This window comes from Doryrhamphus excisus, chromosome 15, assembly GCF_030265055.1.
Source record: "Doryrhamphus excisus isolate RoL2022-K1 chromosome 15, RoL_Dexc_1.0, whole genome shotgun sequence".
In the NCBI taxonomy this organism is placed as follows: domain Eukaryota; kingdom Metazoa; phylum Chordata; class Actinopteri; order Syngnathiformes; family Syngnathidae; genus Doryrhamphus; species Doryrhamphus excisus.
In genome coordinates, this window is record NC_080480.1 from 10270159 (window position 1) to 10291436 (window position 21278).

Genomic DNA, 21278 nt, shown 5'->3' on the forward strand with positions numbered 1-21278 from the left:
GACGAATAAGAACAAATAGCAAACTAGCGAACAAGTCAGCAGTCTGCTCTGTTAGCAGCCAGTGGAGTTCTTACACAATTGTGGCGTCATCAGAATTATGTAATTTCTTTGCAGTCACACTGATGTCAGACAATGTGAGCCTCAAGCGTCACATTTTGGCAGGAGATGTTTTTGAACGTATTGAATGCAACGGCTGGACTATCAACATGAGAAAGAAAGCAATATTCTCGGAAGTAGCCAAAAAGCCATCGGATGACGGGAAACCTTTTGACGGAGGTTTTGATTGATGCTAAGTGTACTTCAATCGAGGGTGGGAAGTCTTACAGGAGGCCTTGCAATCCAAAAACCACATAAAACCTCAGAGGAACTATTGAAAAAATATGTGACAAAAAGGAAAAAGGAATTTACTGAACACAACAATTCAATTGAAGTAGGCTGTTTATCGCCTGATCAAAAGTTTAAGACCATTGTTCAAAAACTCAGAACAAAACATTTCTCAGTCAGACTCAGTAATGAGTAGCTCCATCGTTCTTGTTGACAGAAGTATAATATAATCTATTACTGTCGTTTATCTCAGGGTTTTAGGATTTAATATTATCTATAGTCTTTTATTGTCTTTACGTCTTTCATGTTGAGGATGTGGTCCACTTTAGATGACATCAGAGCCAGTGGATCGTTCTTACACGTCTTCTTTTCCAAATATGTCCTGGAAAGATCTTGTCCAGATGACATGACAGCCGCTTCCTACATGGCCGTAACTTTCTGCCGTGATTTTTAAAACTTGCGACAATTACGTTTATAAAGCAAGTGACAGTCAACGAGATTAAACAGGACTTTGTGAGGAACCCATGGCGGTCATAAATACTTCAAATACGTTGTTTTATAACACTGGACATTTGCAAGACTTTGGACTTGGACAGTATCATTGATTTGTATTCTAGGATTTTGGCTTTTAATTACATTCAGTATTTATCATTTTATATATAGATATTTGAAAAATATTATTCAACAATTTTGTCCAGTCTTTCAGAAACCTGTTACAAAATCTTTAACAAATTGTCATGGCCATCATGCCATGTATGGGGTATGCTGGAGCCTATCCCAGCTGTCTTCGGGCGAGAGGCGGGGTACACCCTGGACTGGTCGCCAGCCAATCACAGGGCACATATAGACAAACAACCATTCACACTCACATTCATACCTATGGACAATTCTATTAAAACCGGTTTGCATGATCACGTGTTGCTTGTGTTTATGTTCTCGCCAGTGCAGGTCAGGCCAAATGTTGAATGGGAACAAGCTGCAGAGACGTCATTAGCACACATCGACAAGACCTCTGGGGTCAACACTGGCTGTCAATGTGTGCACAGCAGCAGCACGAACTGGACCTCGGCTAGCGTCTACACCCAGCAGGGGTTAGTTCATACTAATTTATATCTTGGGAGAGGGCGCTGAAAAGCAAACAAAATGTTTTTTAAAGAAGTGGGGCCTAGGAAGTGAACTGTGTGACGTCAGCTGGCTAGAGTTGGCTGTTATCAGGCTAGCAGTGTAGAGAGTGTCTGACAGCAGCTCCTGTGTGACTGTTCACTGTATTAGTGTTCTCTGCTTATTAATGAAGCAATTGAGTCTCTCCCTAAAGAAAAAATGCACTTTTTGGAGAATATTGCCCATCATCCACAATCCTTATATGAGAAATGAACACACGTTTTTAAGTTTTCTGTGCATTCTAAAGATATAAACACAGATAAAAAGAGACAGCTCATTATGTGATGGGAAACACTTATTTTGCTGTTAAAGCTTTATGAAAAAGACTCCATAAAGCAACACTCCAATTACATAGAATGTGCTACAGCAACATTGTTATCATTATTATTATTAATAACCGCATTGACACTTTGCCATAACACACCCTGACATACACAATGGATTGTCATCTTTGTGGCACAATTAACCATTAATTCCAAATATTTTCTTTGTGAATTCAAAAGAGTCCACAATGATCATTTTGAGTCCAAGCTGAACTTTGTCGCACTTTCATTGGCTAATGTGGAAAAAGCCCAGAGGGGACACCAATCTCCTATATGTAGAACTAATTCAAATCTGGATCAATAGGCCCCCTACCCTGACTACGTCTCAGGGCGGGCGCGCGGGTATTGCAATGAACTAAATTTGCAGAGCAACGTGTCATAATGCACATTCACACATTGATTATACTTCATTTGGTTGTGTTATGCAATCATGGTTGCACTGCAGCATTGCCTGTTTAAAACATGACTTGTGTGTCATAATAATTCACAATAATTTCCAAATATATTTTCTTTTTTTGTAAAAAAAAAAAAATGCAACCTTATTTTTAAATTTTTTTATTGGAAAAAAAAAGACAAAACCTTTTCGACATCTGTACATCATAATTTACAAAATTTGTTTTAAAAAAATACAGTTTTTGCTTGGGAAGTTGGGAAGAAAGATCCCTAAGATGGGAAAAGTGACGACAGTTTTTCACCAGATTACCCTAAAAGCAATTTCTAATCAATGGAAATATTAAAGGTCCCATATTATACAATTCTTCAACCACTTTAGTCCCACTATAGTGTATTGGTAATGTGTTTGTGAATTCTTTGGGGATGTGAAGTTGTATAAAAAATCCCCATCAGCAGTGTAATACATCAAAGAAGCATTTTTGTCATGGAAATCTTTTACTCTTATGAACACATTGTTTTGAGAAGTCCCACTAATTACTTATATAATCAAAGCAGCTAACCATCACCGAAATTCGACCAGAACTGGACTCACGGAACCAAGTGAGGAGTAAGTCACCATTAATGTAGGACAATGCTAATGGGGATGTCATACAACTTCATGTCAAAACATCCAAACTATACCTTTAATGCTAATGACCTGTGGTTGTCCACAAGAATTATTGCCTCTCCATCCACTTTGTATATATATATATATATATATATATATACAAAGTAACTCTGATATCGTAAGTTTAAGGAGCAGGACAGGAGGACACAAGTGTTAGCAACACTAGCATAGCTATGCGAGCTAACAGCAACATCATGCTAGGTTAGCTTACTCATTGAACAAAGGCGTTTGTCCGTTGAAAGTGGACCAAACAAGTGATAGAACATAGTTGTTAGAACATCATTAAAACCTCAATTTGCATAACAGGGGACCTTTAAGACAAAGCAAAAGGGGCCATTCATGACTGAGTGGTGGCATGAAAGGGTTAATCCAACACTGGCCTCCATACAAACCCAGCCATCAATGTTAGAGGAGGATATTGATGTTGCCTCTTCCACATATACAGTATGTACATGTTAGGCTTTTTGCTACGAGGACAGTGGGAACATCCAGGAAAACACCAACAGGCTGTCACCAGGGGGAATAACGCCATTGCATACTGTCAAGAAGACAAATAATACATTTTTGGCTCCTATAGTTTAAAGCATTAGCAGCCATTATTGCACATTAAAAGATGGCGGAATCTTCCAACCACTGTATTTACTATGAAATCTAGTTTGCGAAGAGACCAGCTCTGGTGCAAATTGGGGCAAAATCTTAATGGGATGAGCTGTATCAAAAATGTGTGCCTTTGTAAAATAAATAAGAAAAAAAATACAAATACAAATGTTAAGATTTGATTGACATATTTGACAATGTGTTTATGAGTGTTATGCTAGTTTGCAGTGGCACAGAGGCTCACTGCATTATATTGCTAAAGACAAGCACAATCAATCATAAACGTATCGTTCAATCAATACCTCTGTCAATCAAAAGGAGCATAATTGTTGACACAGTTGCTGTATTAAATATATTGTGTACTTCACATAGTACTGTATAACTTTGTGACTGCATATTACTTTTAGTCACAATGGTGTGTGACATGTAGGCCACTGGAGGTGGGAATGAAATTGCATATGAAGAAGGGTATTTGGACTATTGCACTAGAATATAAATAGACTTGACTCGCTGTAAGATGGTTGCTGAATCCGCCAGGAAGTGTTTGCGTTCGCCATCAGTTCCATGGCGATGGTCATATTTCTGATTCAGCAGTCAAAGGTCTTGATTCCAAAGGCAAAGAATCCAGATTGTGGTCTGAATTTGATCCCTCGTGGGTGTTTTTGTCTGCCAGCGGACGATCCTGGACGCTCATCGTTGCTCCGCTCTCGCCCTCCTCCGATTCCTCCTCCATCTCAATTTTCTCTAGCGCCACCTCGTTCTCGTAACAAAAGGAGTTTCTGAGGCTGGAGGCATTGGACCTCTTCTCCGCCAGCTCCCGTGCGCTGCAGTGCGGCGTGCTGGACACCTCGTAGGTGTTGTCGAAGCGCGAGTAGTCTACTTTGTAGTAGTTCTTCTCCTCGAAGAGCACCGGTTCGAAGCGGTGACCCCACAGGATCTCGCTGGCCACATAGGAGCTGCGACACTGTGTGGTCATGGCCGTGGCCTCCACCATGCCTTCCAGGATCACCACAATCTCAAACTCTGACGTCTCCAGCTCCTGCTTGTTCATCTCATAGAAGGGGCTGTCCTCGTCTATCTCATGTACAATGGTGATGGGGGACACCAGGAAGATTCTGTCGATGCCGCTGTCGAAGCCCACGTCGATGTCCACTTGGTCCAGAGGGATGAACTCGCCCTCCGCAGTCGTGCGAGACTTGAGGAGTTGCGCCCTGACGTGGGCCTCCACCAGGTGGCTCTTCCTCAGGTTCCCCACACGCCACATGAGGCACAGTTTGCTGTCCCTCATGGCCACCGTGGCATAGTGACTAAACACCAGCGTCTCATTCCTTTTTTTGGGCTTGGCCATCTTCGCCATGACCGCCCCGATGATGAAAGCGTCGATGATGCACCCCACAATGCTTTGGAAGACCACCATGAAGACGGCAACGGGGCACTCCTCCGTCACGTAGCGGTATCCGTACCCGATGGTGGTTTGCGTCTCCACCGAGAATAAGAAGGCGGCTGTGAAGCTGTCCACGTTGGAGACGCACATCTGCGTGTCGTTCTCGAGGTCGCCGTAGCAGAGCGCCACCAGCCAGAAGACCAAGCCGAAGAACAACCAGGAGAGCAGGAAGGAAAGGCAGAAGATGAGCAGCATCCATCGCCAGCGGATGTCCACGCAGGTGGTGAAGATATCCGCCAGGTAGCGCTGGCCCTTCTCGCTCATGTTGACAAAGTGCACATTGCAGTGGCCGTCCTTGCGGACGAAGCGGCTCTGGCGCCGGTGCTCGGCCTTGTTGTTGACATCGCCGTTGCCGTAACCGTTGGGGACAACCATGTTGGCCAGCTTCACGGCGTCCTCCTCGGAGGACACGATGCTGTAGCGGTGGCTCCGCACGCTCCCCATTGCTTCCGCCCGTGGGGGCTGGGCCGCGTCTGCTTTGGAAAACAGTCTAAGTTTCTGGTAGAAGCGTTGGAGAAACAGTTTTGATTGATCCCGGGGACACGTCGACAAGAAACAACAGGACCGGATCCTGAGAGGAGGGCCTTTGGTGAGGGCGGGTCACTCCTTTGCCAGGAACCTCATCGGCAGAGGGGGCTGTAGAAATAACGGGGAGGGCAAACCAGAGTTTAAAGTACTTGTCAGGAACCAGAGTGAAGGTCCAGTGGATGCAGGTGTGTGATTACCTGCTGCCTAAATAATGCATTGTCAAGGCTTCCTACATTAACAAGCAGCTCAACGGCTTTGCCAGCACTCATTTGAATCCTTCTTACCCCCCCCCCCCCCATCAGAAAATTGGTGGCATGGTACGAACATTAGACCGCCTCTGCACCCCCTGATTGCAAATATCATCCAAGCCCTGTTTATCTTCCTTAATGTGAGTCTTAATTTGCCAGGTCACGTCCCCCAGGAGCTGAGTCAAATTACAGCTTAATCCGGCCGGCTGCAAAACACAAAACCACGCACATCCTTAATGGCTTCCAAAATTCATCTGCAGTGTGACTTTTAATGACTATAGAGGCAACATTGGTACAATAACAAATGGTGTAAATGATCCTGCCAGCTATTTTAGAGAGGGTGTATCGGTTCCTCTCGCGGGCTACAGTAACCTTGTGTAATATGTGACAGAGCATCAAGGGCAGTTAAATTAGAAAACCTATTGACTTTGACTGCATTGGTTCCATTAGAATTATAACATCCACTGGCCGCAAACAGGCCATCTCTATGCTGGCCTGTTTAACCCACTGATGATTTTGAAAGATACGCTTGCTTGTCAAAGTAATTAGGGATAAAATATGCAAGACCTGTTCTCAAATCCCCGAGCATCATCTTTGTTTTTCCTTAGCTAATGATGGCACTGCTGTGTCTACTACATGTAGCAACACACACACACACACACTGCAGATCTTCAGTCTTCTAACATGGCATCTTTTTTTTCATTTAAATTGCAACAATTTCTGAAACTGTGCAGAGGAGACAACAGTGCATCACGATGCATTCAAAAACAAACACATTAAACACATGCAAAGTGTTGCCGGGAGAGCACAGCATATAAGCCAGTTAAAAAATGTAAATGTACACTTTACACTTGACTTTTTACTTGTTATGACTGTGACTGGCAGATGGAAACTGCTCATGTAAAAGCTGTACTAATACTTTTGGAAAGACAACACAATCATTATCATACATTAGCATTCAGCACGTTTCTTGTGCTCATTCAATAAAATAGCCATGTAACCAATATATGCCAATATTAATCATGTATTATGCATTTTTCATCAAATCCAGGGCAGATAATACATAAATAATGCAAATACAACTATCATAATAATACTTTTCAAGAAAGGCATCATGCTTAATTAGTCTAACAAATAGAAATAGCTCACCTGTTGGTCCTTGTAAAGCTAAAATGTTGTTTCCTGATTTTTTTATGTCCCATAAACGCAACACACGCTCTCTTGCTGCGTTTTGTTCTGGCTGCTCCACTATTAATGTTATTATGAATATTATTATTAGTAGTAATAGTGGCCTTACTTAGGTTACTGTCCGGTGCAGTAAATTGTGCCATAACCTCAACCCGACACAGGAAGAAAATCTGTTGTGGTTCTTTTCGACAGGAGTCACTTTGATAAAATGGGAAAGAAAAAAAAACAACACGGGGCTAAACCACGCCCCCTAGCAGCGCTGGCCAATAGATAGACGGAGCGACTCCGTGAGGCTTTTCTAATAAGTAGAAAAAAACGTGGGTGCATAAATATCTTCGTGGTGGTTGGTTGAAAGATTTGTAAACTTGGCTCCACCACTAAAATAAAAATTTCTTTTTTTAATAAAATGTTTTCATTAATACAAACTTTTCAAAGTTGTTATTAACATAAAAATACAAAATATATTTTAGTGTTCAGAAATTTTCTTATTTAATTAAACCTTTCTAAAATTACTTTTAAAAATAACAATTTAATTATTTAAGGATTAACCACAGAGTTAAACATAGTTTTTTATGGTGTTTTCTTGATTGCTAACCAAAAATAATAACATTATTACTATTTATTTGTTTTATTTAATTTATTTTTGTTTATTAAATGTATTATTGTTGTTTAGTATTTAAAGATAATTAGAAATAAAAAAAAGACTTGTATTATTGAAAAATAAGCACTGTTGGGAGTTAATAACTTAAGTTAATAAATTATTATTATTGTTATTTTATTTACAAAATTTAAAAAATGTTGATTTATTGGTGATTATTATTCCTAGAAAAATGTGGCTGCATGTATGTTGATTAAAATATATTTGTTTATTTCTTTAGTACGATTGGTATTACGTTTTATAATTTTCTGTGTAACATTTTTAGCAATAATACAATTACAGCAAAAACAAATTATTTTATTGACAAAATTAAAACGTCCTTGCTGTCATTAGAATTTAAAAGATATGATTATACGCAATTTTACCATCATCATTAATATATTAATGACATACCGGGTATTAGTTGGTTGATGTAAAATGAATACTGGCCTGAATGTTCCCACCACAAGATGGCGGTGTGGGAGCTTCTCCAAGAATTGAATTTGTGTGTTGTCAAAATGTCCTTTTTTGTTAGGTTGCTTCCACTACACCTTTCCCGCCCAGGAGGTATGTCAGGGGTCACAACAGGACCCTAAAATGCCTTTTTCACCAAGTTCTTGCGCTGTGTTCAACTGGTTGACACAATTATGTCATTACTCCTTCCATTTATAGAAAAGTACACTTTTATTGTATTATACTTACATTTGTACAGTTTAGACGGTGTAGACAGAGTACAGAACATGTATTGCATGGCAATATATTAACATATTTACATTGTGTTTCAACTAAAAAAATGTTTGCTGCATCACCTCTTCTGTACAGCAGCAGTTTCTCTTAACCGGCATTGAAAGGCCTGGCTGACTCCTCCCCCTGTCATACTGCTCCGCACTAAGCAAGGGCGTCGTCACCCACGTGGTCTCATTAAACAGAGCGTAGTCCACTTTGTAGCACTTCCTTCCCACTTTCAGCATGTCCCGGAAACGCTGTCCCCAGTGAATGTCGGTGGGCGTGTAGGAGGTCCGTGTCTGATGGAGCATACCTGTGGAGTCACCTGTGTAGGTGAAGGACACCACAAGCTCAAAGTCATCTTCCAAAAGGCCATCAGGACTCAGGTTGTAGAGAGGGCTGCCCGGTTCTAGCTTGTGTACCACTGTGGCGGGCGTGGCGAGGACTAAATTCCGGTTGTGGATTTCCAGATCCTGGTATGATATCGCCACAGGTCCTTCAAATTGTTGGGAATAGCGCACTAGCTGAGCTCGGGCGACGCCTTCCAGGATGTGATTCCCTCTGAAGTCCCCGATGCGCCAAGACAGACACAGCACCCCATCCCGCAGGTTGACCACCGCTAACCTGCTGAAGCCAACCGTCTGAGCCCTCTTGCGGGCAGACGCCATTTTAGCGATGACAATACCGATGATTATCGTGTCCAGGAGGCAACTAAAGACATCCTGAGCTGTCACCACGATGATGGCCCCCATGCAGGTCTCCGTCATGCCCCTGAAGCCGTAACCGATGGTCGCCTGGGTCTCCATGGAGAAGAGAAACGCTGAGGTGAAGCCATAGACGTTCACCACGCAGGGATTTCCAGCTGCGTCATCGATGTTGTCACCGTGTACAAACGCAATGAACCAGTAGCACAGGCCAAAAAAGAGCCAGGAGACAATGTAGGACAGTGAGAAGACCAGGAGCATCACCCTCCAGCGGATCTCCACCAGAGTGGTGAAGATGTCCAGTAAGTACGGGCTGCAGTCTCTGGGTACCTTCTGGAAGACCACAGGGAACCTGCCGTCCTTATGCATGAAGCGGAGGTGTCTGCCATCATTGTGCACGCCCACTGTGTGAACGGTGGTGAAGCAAGTGTTGATGATGACCTCATCTGCCCTTTCGCTGCTCATGCTGACGCCTGTGGAGGTGCAGACATAGATTAGAACACATTTCACACAGAGATGCCAGAAAATAGCAAATCAGGAGTTTGTTCGGCTGTGCCTATTATACAGAACCCTTGGGCAAGGCATCCAGCAAACAGATGAAGATGCCAGGTTGTTGGACAACAATAAGAAATACTTTCAACACAAAAAAGGTGGAAAAAAGCTGGCTCTTGCCTGTGAAGGTGAACCCTTCATGTTTGAGCAAGCAGTCATTTTGTGCCTCTGGCGACCAACTGGAGTGGCGCACAAATTGACCTCAAGACCAATCACAAAGTTTCTCGTTGGTTGATTATTTACTACAATCTCCATTGCCGTACTCTTAAAACACTACAAAAGACAGCGTGGGTCGTAATTTGACTTTAAAATACTGTTTGGCGATCAAAAAACTCAACATCGGACTAAAAAATGTGGTTCATTGGTCCATCAACCATCCATGACATAAATAAAAGCAGGCTAGATGAGACGAATCAGTATTCTGGTGCTATTATTGTCAACTGTACCCTCGTGAAGGTATGACTTGAATACCCTTTTCTGCACACCCTTGAAGCTCCCTTAGAAATGAAGTCACACTCTTTACCCTTGAGTCTCCAAATGGTCCCTCTCATAAATAAACTTAATACAAATATTATTAGAAAGTTTTGTTAGTGCTGTGTGATGAAGCTCTACTGTCCCCTGGTAGTTTGGGGATTCATTACAACCACTTCAAGCGTTGCAGCTTAGAATTATGCTTGGAAAAGGGTGGAGTGCGGGGATGAGATCTTGCCCCAAGTGGAGGAATTTAAGTACCTTGAGGTCTTTTTCACGAATGAGGGAATGATGGAACGCAGTGATGCACACCGGTTGATCTACATTCCTACCCTCACCTATGGTCAGTGACTGAAATCGCTGGTACAACCCGCCAAAATGACTTTTCTCCATAGGATGGCTGGGTTCTCCCTTAGAGATAAGGTGAGAAGCACTGTCATCCAGGAAAAAAATCGGAGTAGAACCGCTGCTCCTCCTTATAGAGATGAGCCAGATGAGGTGGCTTGTGCATGTGGTCAGGATGGGGAGGTTTTCAAGGCATGTCCCCGGTAGGAGGAACCCTGAACACGTTGGAGAGACTATGTCTCTCAACTGGCCTGGGAACGCCTCGGGATCCGTTGACCGGGAGCTGGACAAAGTAGCCAGGGAGAGGGAAGTCTGGGCTTCCCTGCTTTGGCTGCTAAGATGGATGAGTGGACGATTACAGATGTGCCCAAAAATATTTACCTATAATGGTTCAGTGGTTCCAAATTGGGATTGTAAATGGTACCACATATCAGAGATGTGGACTTGAGCCATGCAAGTCATCAAAGACTCGCAGCTCAACTTGGACTATGACAACAATGACTCAGGATTTGAAAGTGGTCATTATTATGTAATTTTCCTTTGAATCCACCTCACTGAATGCTTCTATTAAAGTCAAATCAGGTTTAGCTGTAAGAACAAACAACAAATGTGTGGATTACATAAATCTTGAATGCTATGTCAGCATTCTCCTTTTGTCTTATTTTCTTTACAAAATCAAACTACTCAATATGCATTCATTGTATTTGTCAAAAATAATAGATTTTGACATTGTTGGCATTTTATTTGGTAAACACCATCTCTGTGTGGCGTTTGCATGTTCTCCCTGTGCATGCGTGGGTTTTTCTCCGGGTACTCCGGTTTCCTCCCACATTCCAAAAACATGCTAGGTTAATTGGCGACTCCAAATTGTCCATAGGTATGAATGTGAGTGTGAATGATTGTTTGTCTATATGTGCTCTGCGATTGGGATTCGAACCAAGGTCTTTCCGTTCTCTTATGTGGCCTACATGCGAACCACTCGGCCAATATCCAAATATTGGGTGCGATTTCCTAGGATAGTATCGTTATAATCTTATGCTGTAAATGCCATACTGGCCTGTAATAATGATAATATAATAATGTAATAATAATGGACATCTAACTACAATTACATAATATAGTTGGATTATGATGTGATTGGACCAGCCAGGACACCTCTTGATGTGTTAGTGCTAGTTTCAGCACCAATGTTCATTGATGTGCACAACTGATACCTGATACACATCAGTCATATTTGAAGTCTAATATTTCCTTGTTTGAGAAAACAGCTTTCACCTCCAAATGCCACATTACAAGTTAAACGTTAACACGGTGCCACGTCGCCACGCTAGCATACAACATTAAATGCCCCAAAGTCAGAATCCTTCTATCACTTTCCTCACTAATCTTGACAGCTGGATAAAAGAGGCTTGAGTGCCGTAATATTGCAAGCTGATCAATACATTTGACCCCCTGTATCCTTCACTACCAGTAGTCATTCACATCCTTTTTTATGGCTTTAATCGTGTCACACGAGAACAAGTGTCAGATAAGACTTGTTTATGACGAACACTCTCAGATATGCTCCAATCGTACACTTTTAGTGTTAACACCTTGTACCCATCAGGCCATAGAAGTACATCACTTGGAAATAGAACACTCGTTAAATGGAAAATGACTGAACCAAAACTACACAATGTAGTATCCTATATGAGCAAAACTCATACAACATAAAAATAAAAATGTAAGCATTGTGAAATCATTGCAAAATTACAATTTCCTTTGATTTTACAATGTATGTATTTGAGAAGCAAATTAGTACTGCCATTGCACCCAAATTCCATATAAAAATATAAAAATGGTCCAACACGACATCGCAAACCACATGCATTGCGCTGCGTGCAACCCAATACAAATGTTTTAATTGAGAGTAATGGGTGGAATAACCCTGACTTTGCTTTCATTTTGACTTCTCTCCACCAGTCTTTGGCATTGCTGTTGTGAGACTTTATGCCAATAGTTCTCTGTGGTGTGATGGCTTGGGACTGTGTTCTTTCATTGGAATTCAACACACGCTGGCATATGATGGCTGTCATACATGTAGAAAAAGATGCTGAATTTGTAAAAATGTCATTAAGTAATACTTTAAATGATGTAATCATAATAATGTAATAATAATCATTAAATAATGTAAAATAGATTGAAGACTTCTACTACAACTTCAGTATAAACAACATGAGTACTTCAAATAATATCTCAAATGTATTATTTATTGTATTGCTTATTATTACTAATCATCACTAATCATAGCATAGATATATATAGTCGCTCTTCCTCTTTTAAATAAGGACCTTATGCGTTTCCTTGGCTTGCAGTATATAAACATCATGTTAAAGTAATATTAAAATGCAACTTACCGGTGCAGATTTCTAGATGTCACATACGTTCCTTTGTGGGTCTGCAAAGTTTGGCCTGGTCCTGAGGCAAAGTCCTCCTACTATTCTTGATACTAACACTTCCCTCTGAAGCCCCATTGGACAATCTGGAAGAATTTATGACCTGTGGAACATTTTAGAAGTTGTGTGCAGGGACAAAAAAAAAAAAACCTCAGGCGTCCTGGTGATGAAATCTACTTTTATAGTTCTTAAAGTCTTCCACGGACTGACGAGCAGATTATTAATCAGCCATCTAGCGGGGCTACTTAGCAGCTACGTTATTAGCCAGCCACTTCTTCCTCCTACGCGCATTTCCGTGATTCATTAGACAGAAAGTTAACCTTTGCTCAATCAGGTGGAGAGGCTGTGATTGGCATCGGATTTTCTTCAACGAAACTGTCCTCGGTTTGGTTCTGATAAGACCAGAGAGATGACAAACATCGCTTTTATTGCGGCCATAACGCCAAGCCAGAAACAGGTCAACAAGAGCAAAACATGTGTTTTAGGGTGTGAAAAATAAAAAGATACGACCAGACGGGTTATTAAGAGCATGTTTCTATTTAAGGTGCGAAGATGCACAAAGAAAAGAGATAAGAGGCATTCCTCAGAGATAACACTAACTACATAGTAACAATGACAAAGTGGAAACCTTTACTTCCTTTATAAAAATGGAGGCAAAACCACATAACAATATGTTTGTGGTATTGAATGACAAAGTGTGTCCAAATGTTTTGGTACTTTTACTTAAAACATGAAAATTGTGTCAGACAACATGACTGATAAGCAGTGACGCTAATTTTCCAAATGGTTGGACTGGCTATGACAGATTCCCACATTCGTCTCTCTGGTTTTCATGTTGTTTTCACCGCAAAGAGGCTATCCACACTGAAACGTTTACAGGTCAAAATGGCAAAGTATTTTAGCGTTTCAACCTCTCATCCACACGGAAACAGTGTTATGGGTACCCTAAAAAGGTTTTATTTATTGAAAATGCCTTCCAGAGTGGGATAATCTGAAAACACCAGCTCTTTCTATTTCTATCAACCCAAATTTTAATAAATCCAAACAACGTTCCCGTGTGGACAAGGCCTTAATGCAGTCTGCACAGAATAATGCCTTCCTGCCAAATCTGAAATAGTGCTATTTATTGATTGAATAAAGAACACACCTGTCAGTCACATGTTCCAATGCTTGTGCTCTGAAATATGGGTGGGTTCAAACAAAAGGTGATATCCTTTAGGTCATATTTAGGTTGTGCATAAGGTCTAGATGTACATTTCTGAAAATAAAAACTAAAATGTGAATATCTCTGGTTTTGTGCCCGTCTTTTGATATTACAATTCATACATACACAAATGCATACAGTACATACATACATACACTGCATACATACTCTGAGAAAGGATGTGCATGGTAGTTGTGAACTACACTTGCAAATGTCAATGTTAGAGCGACAGCAAGAACATTTAGAATGTGGAAACCTGATTTAAAGTATGATTACCACAAGGTGATCAGACAGAAATAAAAATACAACCAATGCTCAATGTCAAAAATCTCATAAACATCTTGAAAAAAAACCCCAAAAAGTGATATCTTACTTGAATTAACAATTGAAAAGGATGTGAACAGGTTGGTCAACAACAATGACGATGCACATGTCTGATACCCAGCTGTCAAAACAAGCCACCCTCACTCTCTGAAACTACAAAAAACCAGAACCCGCAGTAACCGCAAAGTCTTTGTCAGGCTTCCGTGACTGGCTCCATTCTGTCACGTCAAGAGAGTGTTATAATTCCCAGGACACTATGGCCCTGACATAAAGACAAATAGCAGCTGGCAAGTACAATGGCAGTAGGAGTAATAGAACTAGTGTTGTGTTGTTTACCCAGAGCTTTAATTAACAGCCCGCCAGCATCACTGGTGTTTCTCCAGCTCTATTGTGGCTCACATAATCATATTGTCTGCGTTGTGATGTCACTAACTTGTCTATTTAAGACTTAACGCTTGGCAGTAGAGCAAGCAGAGGATGCTGCAAAGGATGCTAGGAAGCTATCAAATCACCTGCATGGGAATAGTCTGCATTTCAATGTAGTCTTCTGGCTCTTTTTGCAATGCAAACACCGCTAACTATCAGCTGCAGTCCATGGAGGGCTATGCTCTTATGGACTCTACTCACTTTAGGTAAGTTAAAGTTTGCATTTTAGTATTTGGGAAGGATCAATGAGTACTAATACCTGATGACATAATTTCTCCGTTGGAAATCGTGTTCGGTTCTTATTAGCTTTACAGCTGGATCAAAAAGCTGTGAGTCGTGGGCCCGACACAGGCAAAGACGTTTGATCCGGCCCACCTTGCAGAACAAACAAAAACCTCAAAACTTCCCAAAAAAACATACCAATGGTCTCATCCTACGTGTGGTCTTCAAAGCACTTTATAACATCTGACATAAGGAAAGGATAGGGTTCTCCACCATGCTTTCAAAAAGTCAAGTCAAGTCAAGTTTATTTATATAGCCCTTAATCACAAAAGAGCCTCAAAGGGCTTAACAAGCAGGCAACAGTAGAAGACAGACAATAGACGACAAACGACATCCCCTGATCTGAACCCCCATCAGGGCAAGGAAAAACTCAAAACCCATTAGGGAAAAAGAAACCTTGAGAAGGGATCGCAGATGGGGGAATCCCCCTTCTAGGATGACCAGGCTGCAATGGATGTGGAGAGGTTTACATGTGACAGTTAAATATAAACATAGAGTATAATAGTCCAGGTCCAAGATGTGATGCCATTAGGACAGTTGGGCAGCCACTGTCCTAATGGCCAAAAAGCCAAAAAGTCTTTATTCACCAATTTATAGTGTGACTGTTGACGGAAAAAAAAGTTGGGTTCACGAATGAAGCAAATACGAGTTTAGCGAGGTCATTGGCTGTTGTTTCCTTAACATATTCAGATGTAAGCCCAAGTAGGATATTTATGATTTCGGAGCAATCTTGAATGCAACATTACCAAGAGACTTCTTTGAACACATTCCCCTATTCTGCTCACAACCACTATGCTGGGTTAATACTGTGATAGTATCACTGCATGAAAACTAGGGCTTTAACTAACGATCAATTAATCAGACCACTATTAACTATTTTCTCGGCAAACCATATTTTGTTATATTATTTATTTTAAGAATAAGCCGGACACCCATGAAAAATGAGCTGTGTTTTTTCCATGGTACTCCAGCTTTGAACCACATTCCAAAAACATAGAATAATAGATTTGATTTGATATATATCGCTTTTCAAGGTACGAAAAGTCCTTCACAATGAAGTGAACCCATTATTCACTCAATCCTCAATCACACATTGGTGGCGTTTATCTACATCTGTGGCCACAGCTGCCCTGGGGTAGTATGACGGAAACAAGGCTGCCAATGGCCCACATTTATTCACATGACCAACACGACTAGGTGGATAGAGCAAGGATCAGGGCAAGCCTGCTCGACTTCTTGAGACACTTCCGCCCGTACAACATTGAGCATACATTGATTTGTGCTATTTGTGCTATTTCTCTCGTTTGCAACTTTAGGAGGCAGCTATGCTGAAAACAACTGCACAACTCGCAGATGCCTGGCAGACATGTTGGTCAACAAAAAATTAATCACTCAGCCCCAACGTGACAACTGCACTCAGTTCATATACGTATCAGCTATTGAGTACCAGACCATCAAAGTGGTGAGTACTGAACCAACGACAACAAGGAATGCTAAGATGCTATGATATGACTGCAATATCCCTTTGTCCCAATTTATTGCAGGACACAAAGAATCTTCGTTTAAACTGTCGTCTACAGGCCATAGTTGTGAGCTGTCAGATATCTTTTAACAAATAAACATTGGAAGTGATGCCTTTAATTGTAAATGAATGAATTGTCACTACAGGAATGGACAGATGATGACTTGTACTGGGACCAGTCAATTTACGCATATGACGAGGTCATTCTGCCCGTCAACAAAGTGTGGACCCCAGAGATCCATATAGCCAACGGGTACAATTTATACATCATTTTTGTTTCACAAAGTCAGTGGTTAGCGTTTACATACAGTCTTTTATTGTTACATCTTCCAGAATATCAGCGAGCACACAGAACGGCTTTCGTGACCTGCTGGCGTTCAGCAACGGCACCTTGCGGCACAGACTGGTGCTGACAGCAGAGATCAACTGTGAGTTTAACCTCTTCAACTACCCCTTTGCTGAAGATGAGTGTCCTGTGGCCATCCAAGCCTGGTCCACGCAAGGTAGGCCCCGTCATAGTACTGAACTTGCAGTAATGCATCAAAGTCCATTCAAATACTACGATTTTAGTCATTATTAGTATAACAAACACAAACCACTTTCCAGTGTTGCATTTTAAGAAGAATTTATTGGTCTCGCCCAGGATGCGGTACACACATGGAAATTGGTACTGTGACGGTGTTTGACGGTAGTCATGGCGACTGGGAAACACTAGGCGCTTACCTCCACTCTCCATCTTATGACAGATACTTCATCTCGGTACGTTCTAAATCATCCCTTTTACTTCTATTGCATATTATTTCACAATACCAGTTGGTGTAATACTTCAGTGCAATACTTCCGCATTTTTATCTCATCAGACCACAGAGTATTTTCCCAAAGGTCTTGGGGATCATCAAGATGTTTTCTGGCAAAATTGAGACGTGCCTTAATGTTCTTTTTGGTCAGCAGTGGTTTCGGTCTTGGAACTCTGCCATGCACGCTGTTTTTACCCAGTATCTTTCTTATGGTGGAGTCATGAACACTGACCTTAACCAAAGCAAATGAGGCCTGCGGTCATTTGGATATTGTTGTGGGGTCTTTTGTGACCTCTTGAATGAATCGTATCTGTGCACCTAGGGTCATTTTGGATGGCCTGCCACATAGGAAGGTTCACCACTGTTCCATGTTTTCACCATTTGTGGATAATGGCTTTCACTGTGGTAGGCTGGAGTCCCAAATGTTTTGAAATGGCTTTATAACATTTTCCTGACTGATAGATCTCAATTAATCTCAGTTAATTTAGGTTTTAACAGGGTGGGGTTAGGGTGAGATGATCGGAAATATTAAGTGTGACAACAACAGGAAGGGGGGGCAACTTTTTCACACCAATGTGTAGGCCTCCTCTCTAAAAAAATCAAAAAAATGTTGTATATTATTTTATGTATTATTTTAATAAAATGTAATAAATTTGTGCAGAAGAAATAACTGAATAAACACAGAAAATAAAAATATTCCACTCTATTTAACACTATTTTTATAATGCATTGTGAAAATAGAAATATTAATATAATTATATATAAATATATAATTAATGTATCATCTATTTGAATGAACATCTTACCGCCAATAAATGTGCAGCACTCACTGTAGTTAAGTAAATAAACAGGACCAATATTTCATGAGGAAATATGGTAGTGTAAAAATATGAATGGAATTAAAGTTTAGATTTTCTAGATCACCCACCCTCGACCATCTCTGTGTGGAGTTTGCATGTTCCCCCGTGCATGCGTGGGTTTTCTCCGGGTACTTCGGTTTCCTCTCACATTCCAAAAACATGCTAGGTTAATTGTTGACTCCAAATTGTCCATAGGTATGAATGTGAGTGTGAATGGTTGTTTGTCTATATGTGCCCTGTGATTGGCTGGCCACCAGTCCAGGGTGTACCCCGCCTCTCGCCCGAAGACAGCTGGGATAGGCTCCAGCACCCCCTGTGACCCTCGTGAGGAATGAGCGGTAGAAAATGAATGAATGAATGAATTTTCTAGATCACCTACTTTAAATAATTGATTTCTCTATGGATATAAAGTTTAGGTTGAGACTCACCATGTTTTCATGGTCCAGGTAGTGCTGAAGATCAGGCAACAGAACCCCTTCATCACCCTACTACTTCCGAGTATTCTACTCATCTTGGCCGACATGGTGAGCTTTGCCCTGCCACTGGGAGGCGGCGAGCGCAACTCCTTCAAGGTCACCCTGGTGCTGAGCTTCACCATGTTCCTCCTAATCCTCAACGATCAGCTGCCTGGCGACAGCGAGTGCAGCCCTGTGATCAGTCAGTCAACTACCACACTACTGCATCATCATCATCATGTGAATGGGGATGACTGACCATGTTGGTTATCCTGCAGAAAACCACTTTTGTGTGTGCTTGGTGATGCTGGTGGTGAGCATGCTGGTCTCCATGGTGCTCACACACGTGGCCAGAAATGGAGGCATCGTTTTCTGTTGCTGCCACAGAGGACCAAAGCCTGGAAGCAATCAGAACAAAGCGGATCAAGGTGAGGGGAGTCATGTGGTACACCGATTATCACAACACACAGAGCCTTTGGAACAATATAAACCATGTTTTGGCAGAAATCAAAGCAGACGTCAGTGTCATCCAGCTGAACGACTCAGAGGACACTCAGATGCTCAAGAAGGTGGTGGACTTCCTGGAGGCCATGAAAGCCCAGGAAATTGAGAGTAGCAACAACGAGATGTATGCTGATAGAATAGACAAGACCTTTTTCTGGTTCTATTTCATTTTGGGAACACTGTACTTCTGTGCGATGATCACCGTGATGGTGAAATATAACTGCGAGGTTAACCACTTGGATTTCTGGTAACTGCTGCCATGTTAGAAACGCTCATATGCACGAATATATTGGACCACCATCATAGCACCATCAAAGGGGACCTATTATGATTATGACAGTTTTTCTGAGCAATAAATGTAGTTAGAATGTTACATTACTGTGTAAAATGATGCAAAAGTTTCAGATAATGAGGTTTGCACATTTGGAAGTGAGCCAAATGGAGACCACAACTCAATACAAAGTGTTGAAAATGAGCATAATAGGTCCCCTTTGCACATACATGAGAAGAAAATAGTAAATAATCTTCATTTAAGCATTTACCTCCTCAATGGAGGATAATACAATGAATATATAATACATTTTTATAGGCCTTATTTAGAATGGCTTGGGAGCAGCACTTGCATAAACTGGTGTTTGTTGCCCTCTAGTAGCTACAACATTCACTGCACGCAAAATGGGCTACTGTTGTATTTAGTATCTTGACTTTTACAAAAATGTTACTGAAATATAGTTGTTTTTCCCACTGTTTGCCAATTAAACAACACTGATCTTGCATTTTGTGTCTTTTCAAAGCAGTCGTGGCATTTTAAGACCTTTGAATGCTCAATTTGAGGAGTAAATGTAATTTGTAAGGATAGTCGGTGGTTGGCGGGGGCCTCCAGCTTGTGCTCACTGTCGGTACGCAGTGACGTCACAAAAAATGATCTGAAACCGAGCGGTCAGAGCCACCCTAACTTCTTTCACTGCTCACTTCCAAATGCGCAAACCTCATTATCTGAAACTTTGGCATTGTTTAACACGATAATACAACATTCTAACAACATTTATAGGTCAGAAAAGTGGAAAAAGCGTAATAGATCATGCTCATGATCATGCTGGTGGACCAGCATCATTATTGAGACCTGGGGTCTCATTTATAAAACTTGCTTACGCACAAAATGTGTCTTGAAAGTTGCGTACGCAATTTCTTACTCACACACTGTTCATGAACTTTAATCACCAGCTCGGGCAGGGCTGTATCTTACAGCTACAACATAGCATTGCATTCTCATTCATGCGTGTCGTTGCATTCTCCTGCACACTCTCCATAGTCTTCCACTTCCTGTTGCGCTCTTAGCAGTGCAACAGTGCTCTCTACTGGTCAGTGTCGAGTGTACAGTCGAGTGTAGCAGTTATGGTATCATTATGGTATTTCTTCAAGGCACAACATGTTTGTTTCGCTTCCGTCTTCCTTAATAACATGAAACAGTCCATTGCATTAGAAGGGGGGAGCAACGGTCGAAAGATTTATGAACGATTACGCACTTTGATTTAGTTTTAAGCACGCGAAATAAGACTAAAAGAGTAGCTTGACAATGTAGCTTAAATTGAAGAAACAACTCAATAATCACTTTTATGAGTTCTTTGGCTGCCCCTGGAATTGACGTTAATATAGTTAACATGTATTTTGTATTATTTCTAATTTAATTCTTGTTTATTTTATAACAGAAAAAACACATTTTCGCACGATGGACGGGTTGTCTTCCAATTTGCCTGACTTAAAATCGATGCATACCTATTTCAATTGGGTCAAAATGTATCTGCTTTCTTGGTGAGGACTTGACCTTGTGTGAACTGTCGAAGTGAATCTGTGTGCCAGGTGAGTTTGTTTGTCATATATTCGTAAAACTGTATAGAGCTACTACTACAAGCTACTACTATCGTAACAGTTTCATTTAGTGTAAATTGATTGGTCGTGCCTGGAGAGTGGGTGCACGGATGACGTCAAGGAAATGCGACTGTAGTCGAGGTTGGCGGGTTTTTTTTGGCCGTGTTGTTGTGTTCAATAAACGGAGACCACCCAACTTGTCCAGGAAGAGCGACTCTATTCGCAATACACTATTAAAAGTCAACACATGTCAACATATGTCCAATTTTTATGAGTCAAAATGGCTGCCTAC

At 41.3% G+C, this 21278-nt stretch overlaps 3 protein-coding genes across 3 annotated transcripts; 1 reads left to right on the plus strand and 2 right to left on the minus strand.

Moving 5' to 3' along the window:
• Positions 1-2369: 2369 nt before the first annotated feature.
• Positions 2370-7060, minus strand: LOC131103667 (inward rectifier potassium channel 2-like). The gene is made up of 2 exons (XM_058050123.1): positions 6835-7060; positions 2370-5545 (listed from the first exon to the last, which is right to left on the minus strand). The coding sequence occupies exon 2, from the start codon at positions 5351-5353 to the stop codon at positions 4040-4042; it is 1314 nt and encodes a 437-aa protein (XP_057906106.1). The 5' UTR covers positions 5354-5545; positions 6835-7060; the 3' UTR covers positions 2370-4039.
• A 1235-nt stretch (positions 7061-8295) lies between these two features.
• On the minus strand, positions 8296-20402 carry LOC131103435 (inward rectifier potassium channel 16-like). Its single transcript, XM_058049723.1, has 4 exons — positions 20315-20402; positions 18873-19011; positions 18587-18785; positions 8296-9413 (listed from the first exon to the last, which is right to left on the minus strand). The coding sequence occupies exon 4, from the start codon at positions 9403-9405 to the stop codon at positions 8296-8298; it is 1110 nt and encodes a 369-aa protein (XP_057905706.1). The 5' UTR covers positions 9406-9413; positions 18587-18785; positions 18873-19011; positions 20315-20402.
• On the plus strand, positions 14754-21264 carry LOC131103294 (5-hydroxytryptamine receptor 3A-like). Its single transcript, XM_058049429.1, has 9 exons — positions 14754-14903; positions 16296-16441; positions 16524-16568; positions 16648-16754; positions 16835-17004; positions 17145-17260; positions 18605-18815; positions 18892-19041; positions 19118-21264. The coding sequence occupies exons 1-9, from the start codon at positions 14834-14836 to the stop codon at positions 19366-19368; spliced, it is 1266 nt and encodes a 421-aa protein (XP_057905412.1). The 5' UTR covers positions 14754-14833; the 3' UTR covers positions 19369-21264.
• The last annotated feature ends 14 nt before the right edge of the window (positions 21265-21278 follow it).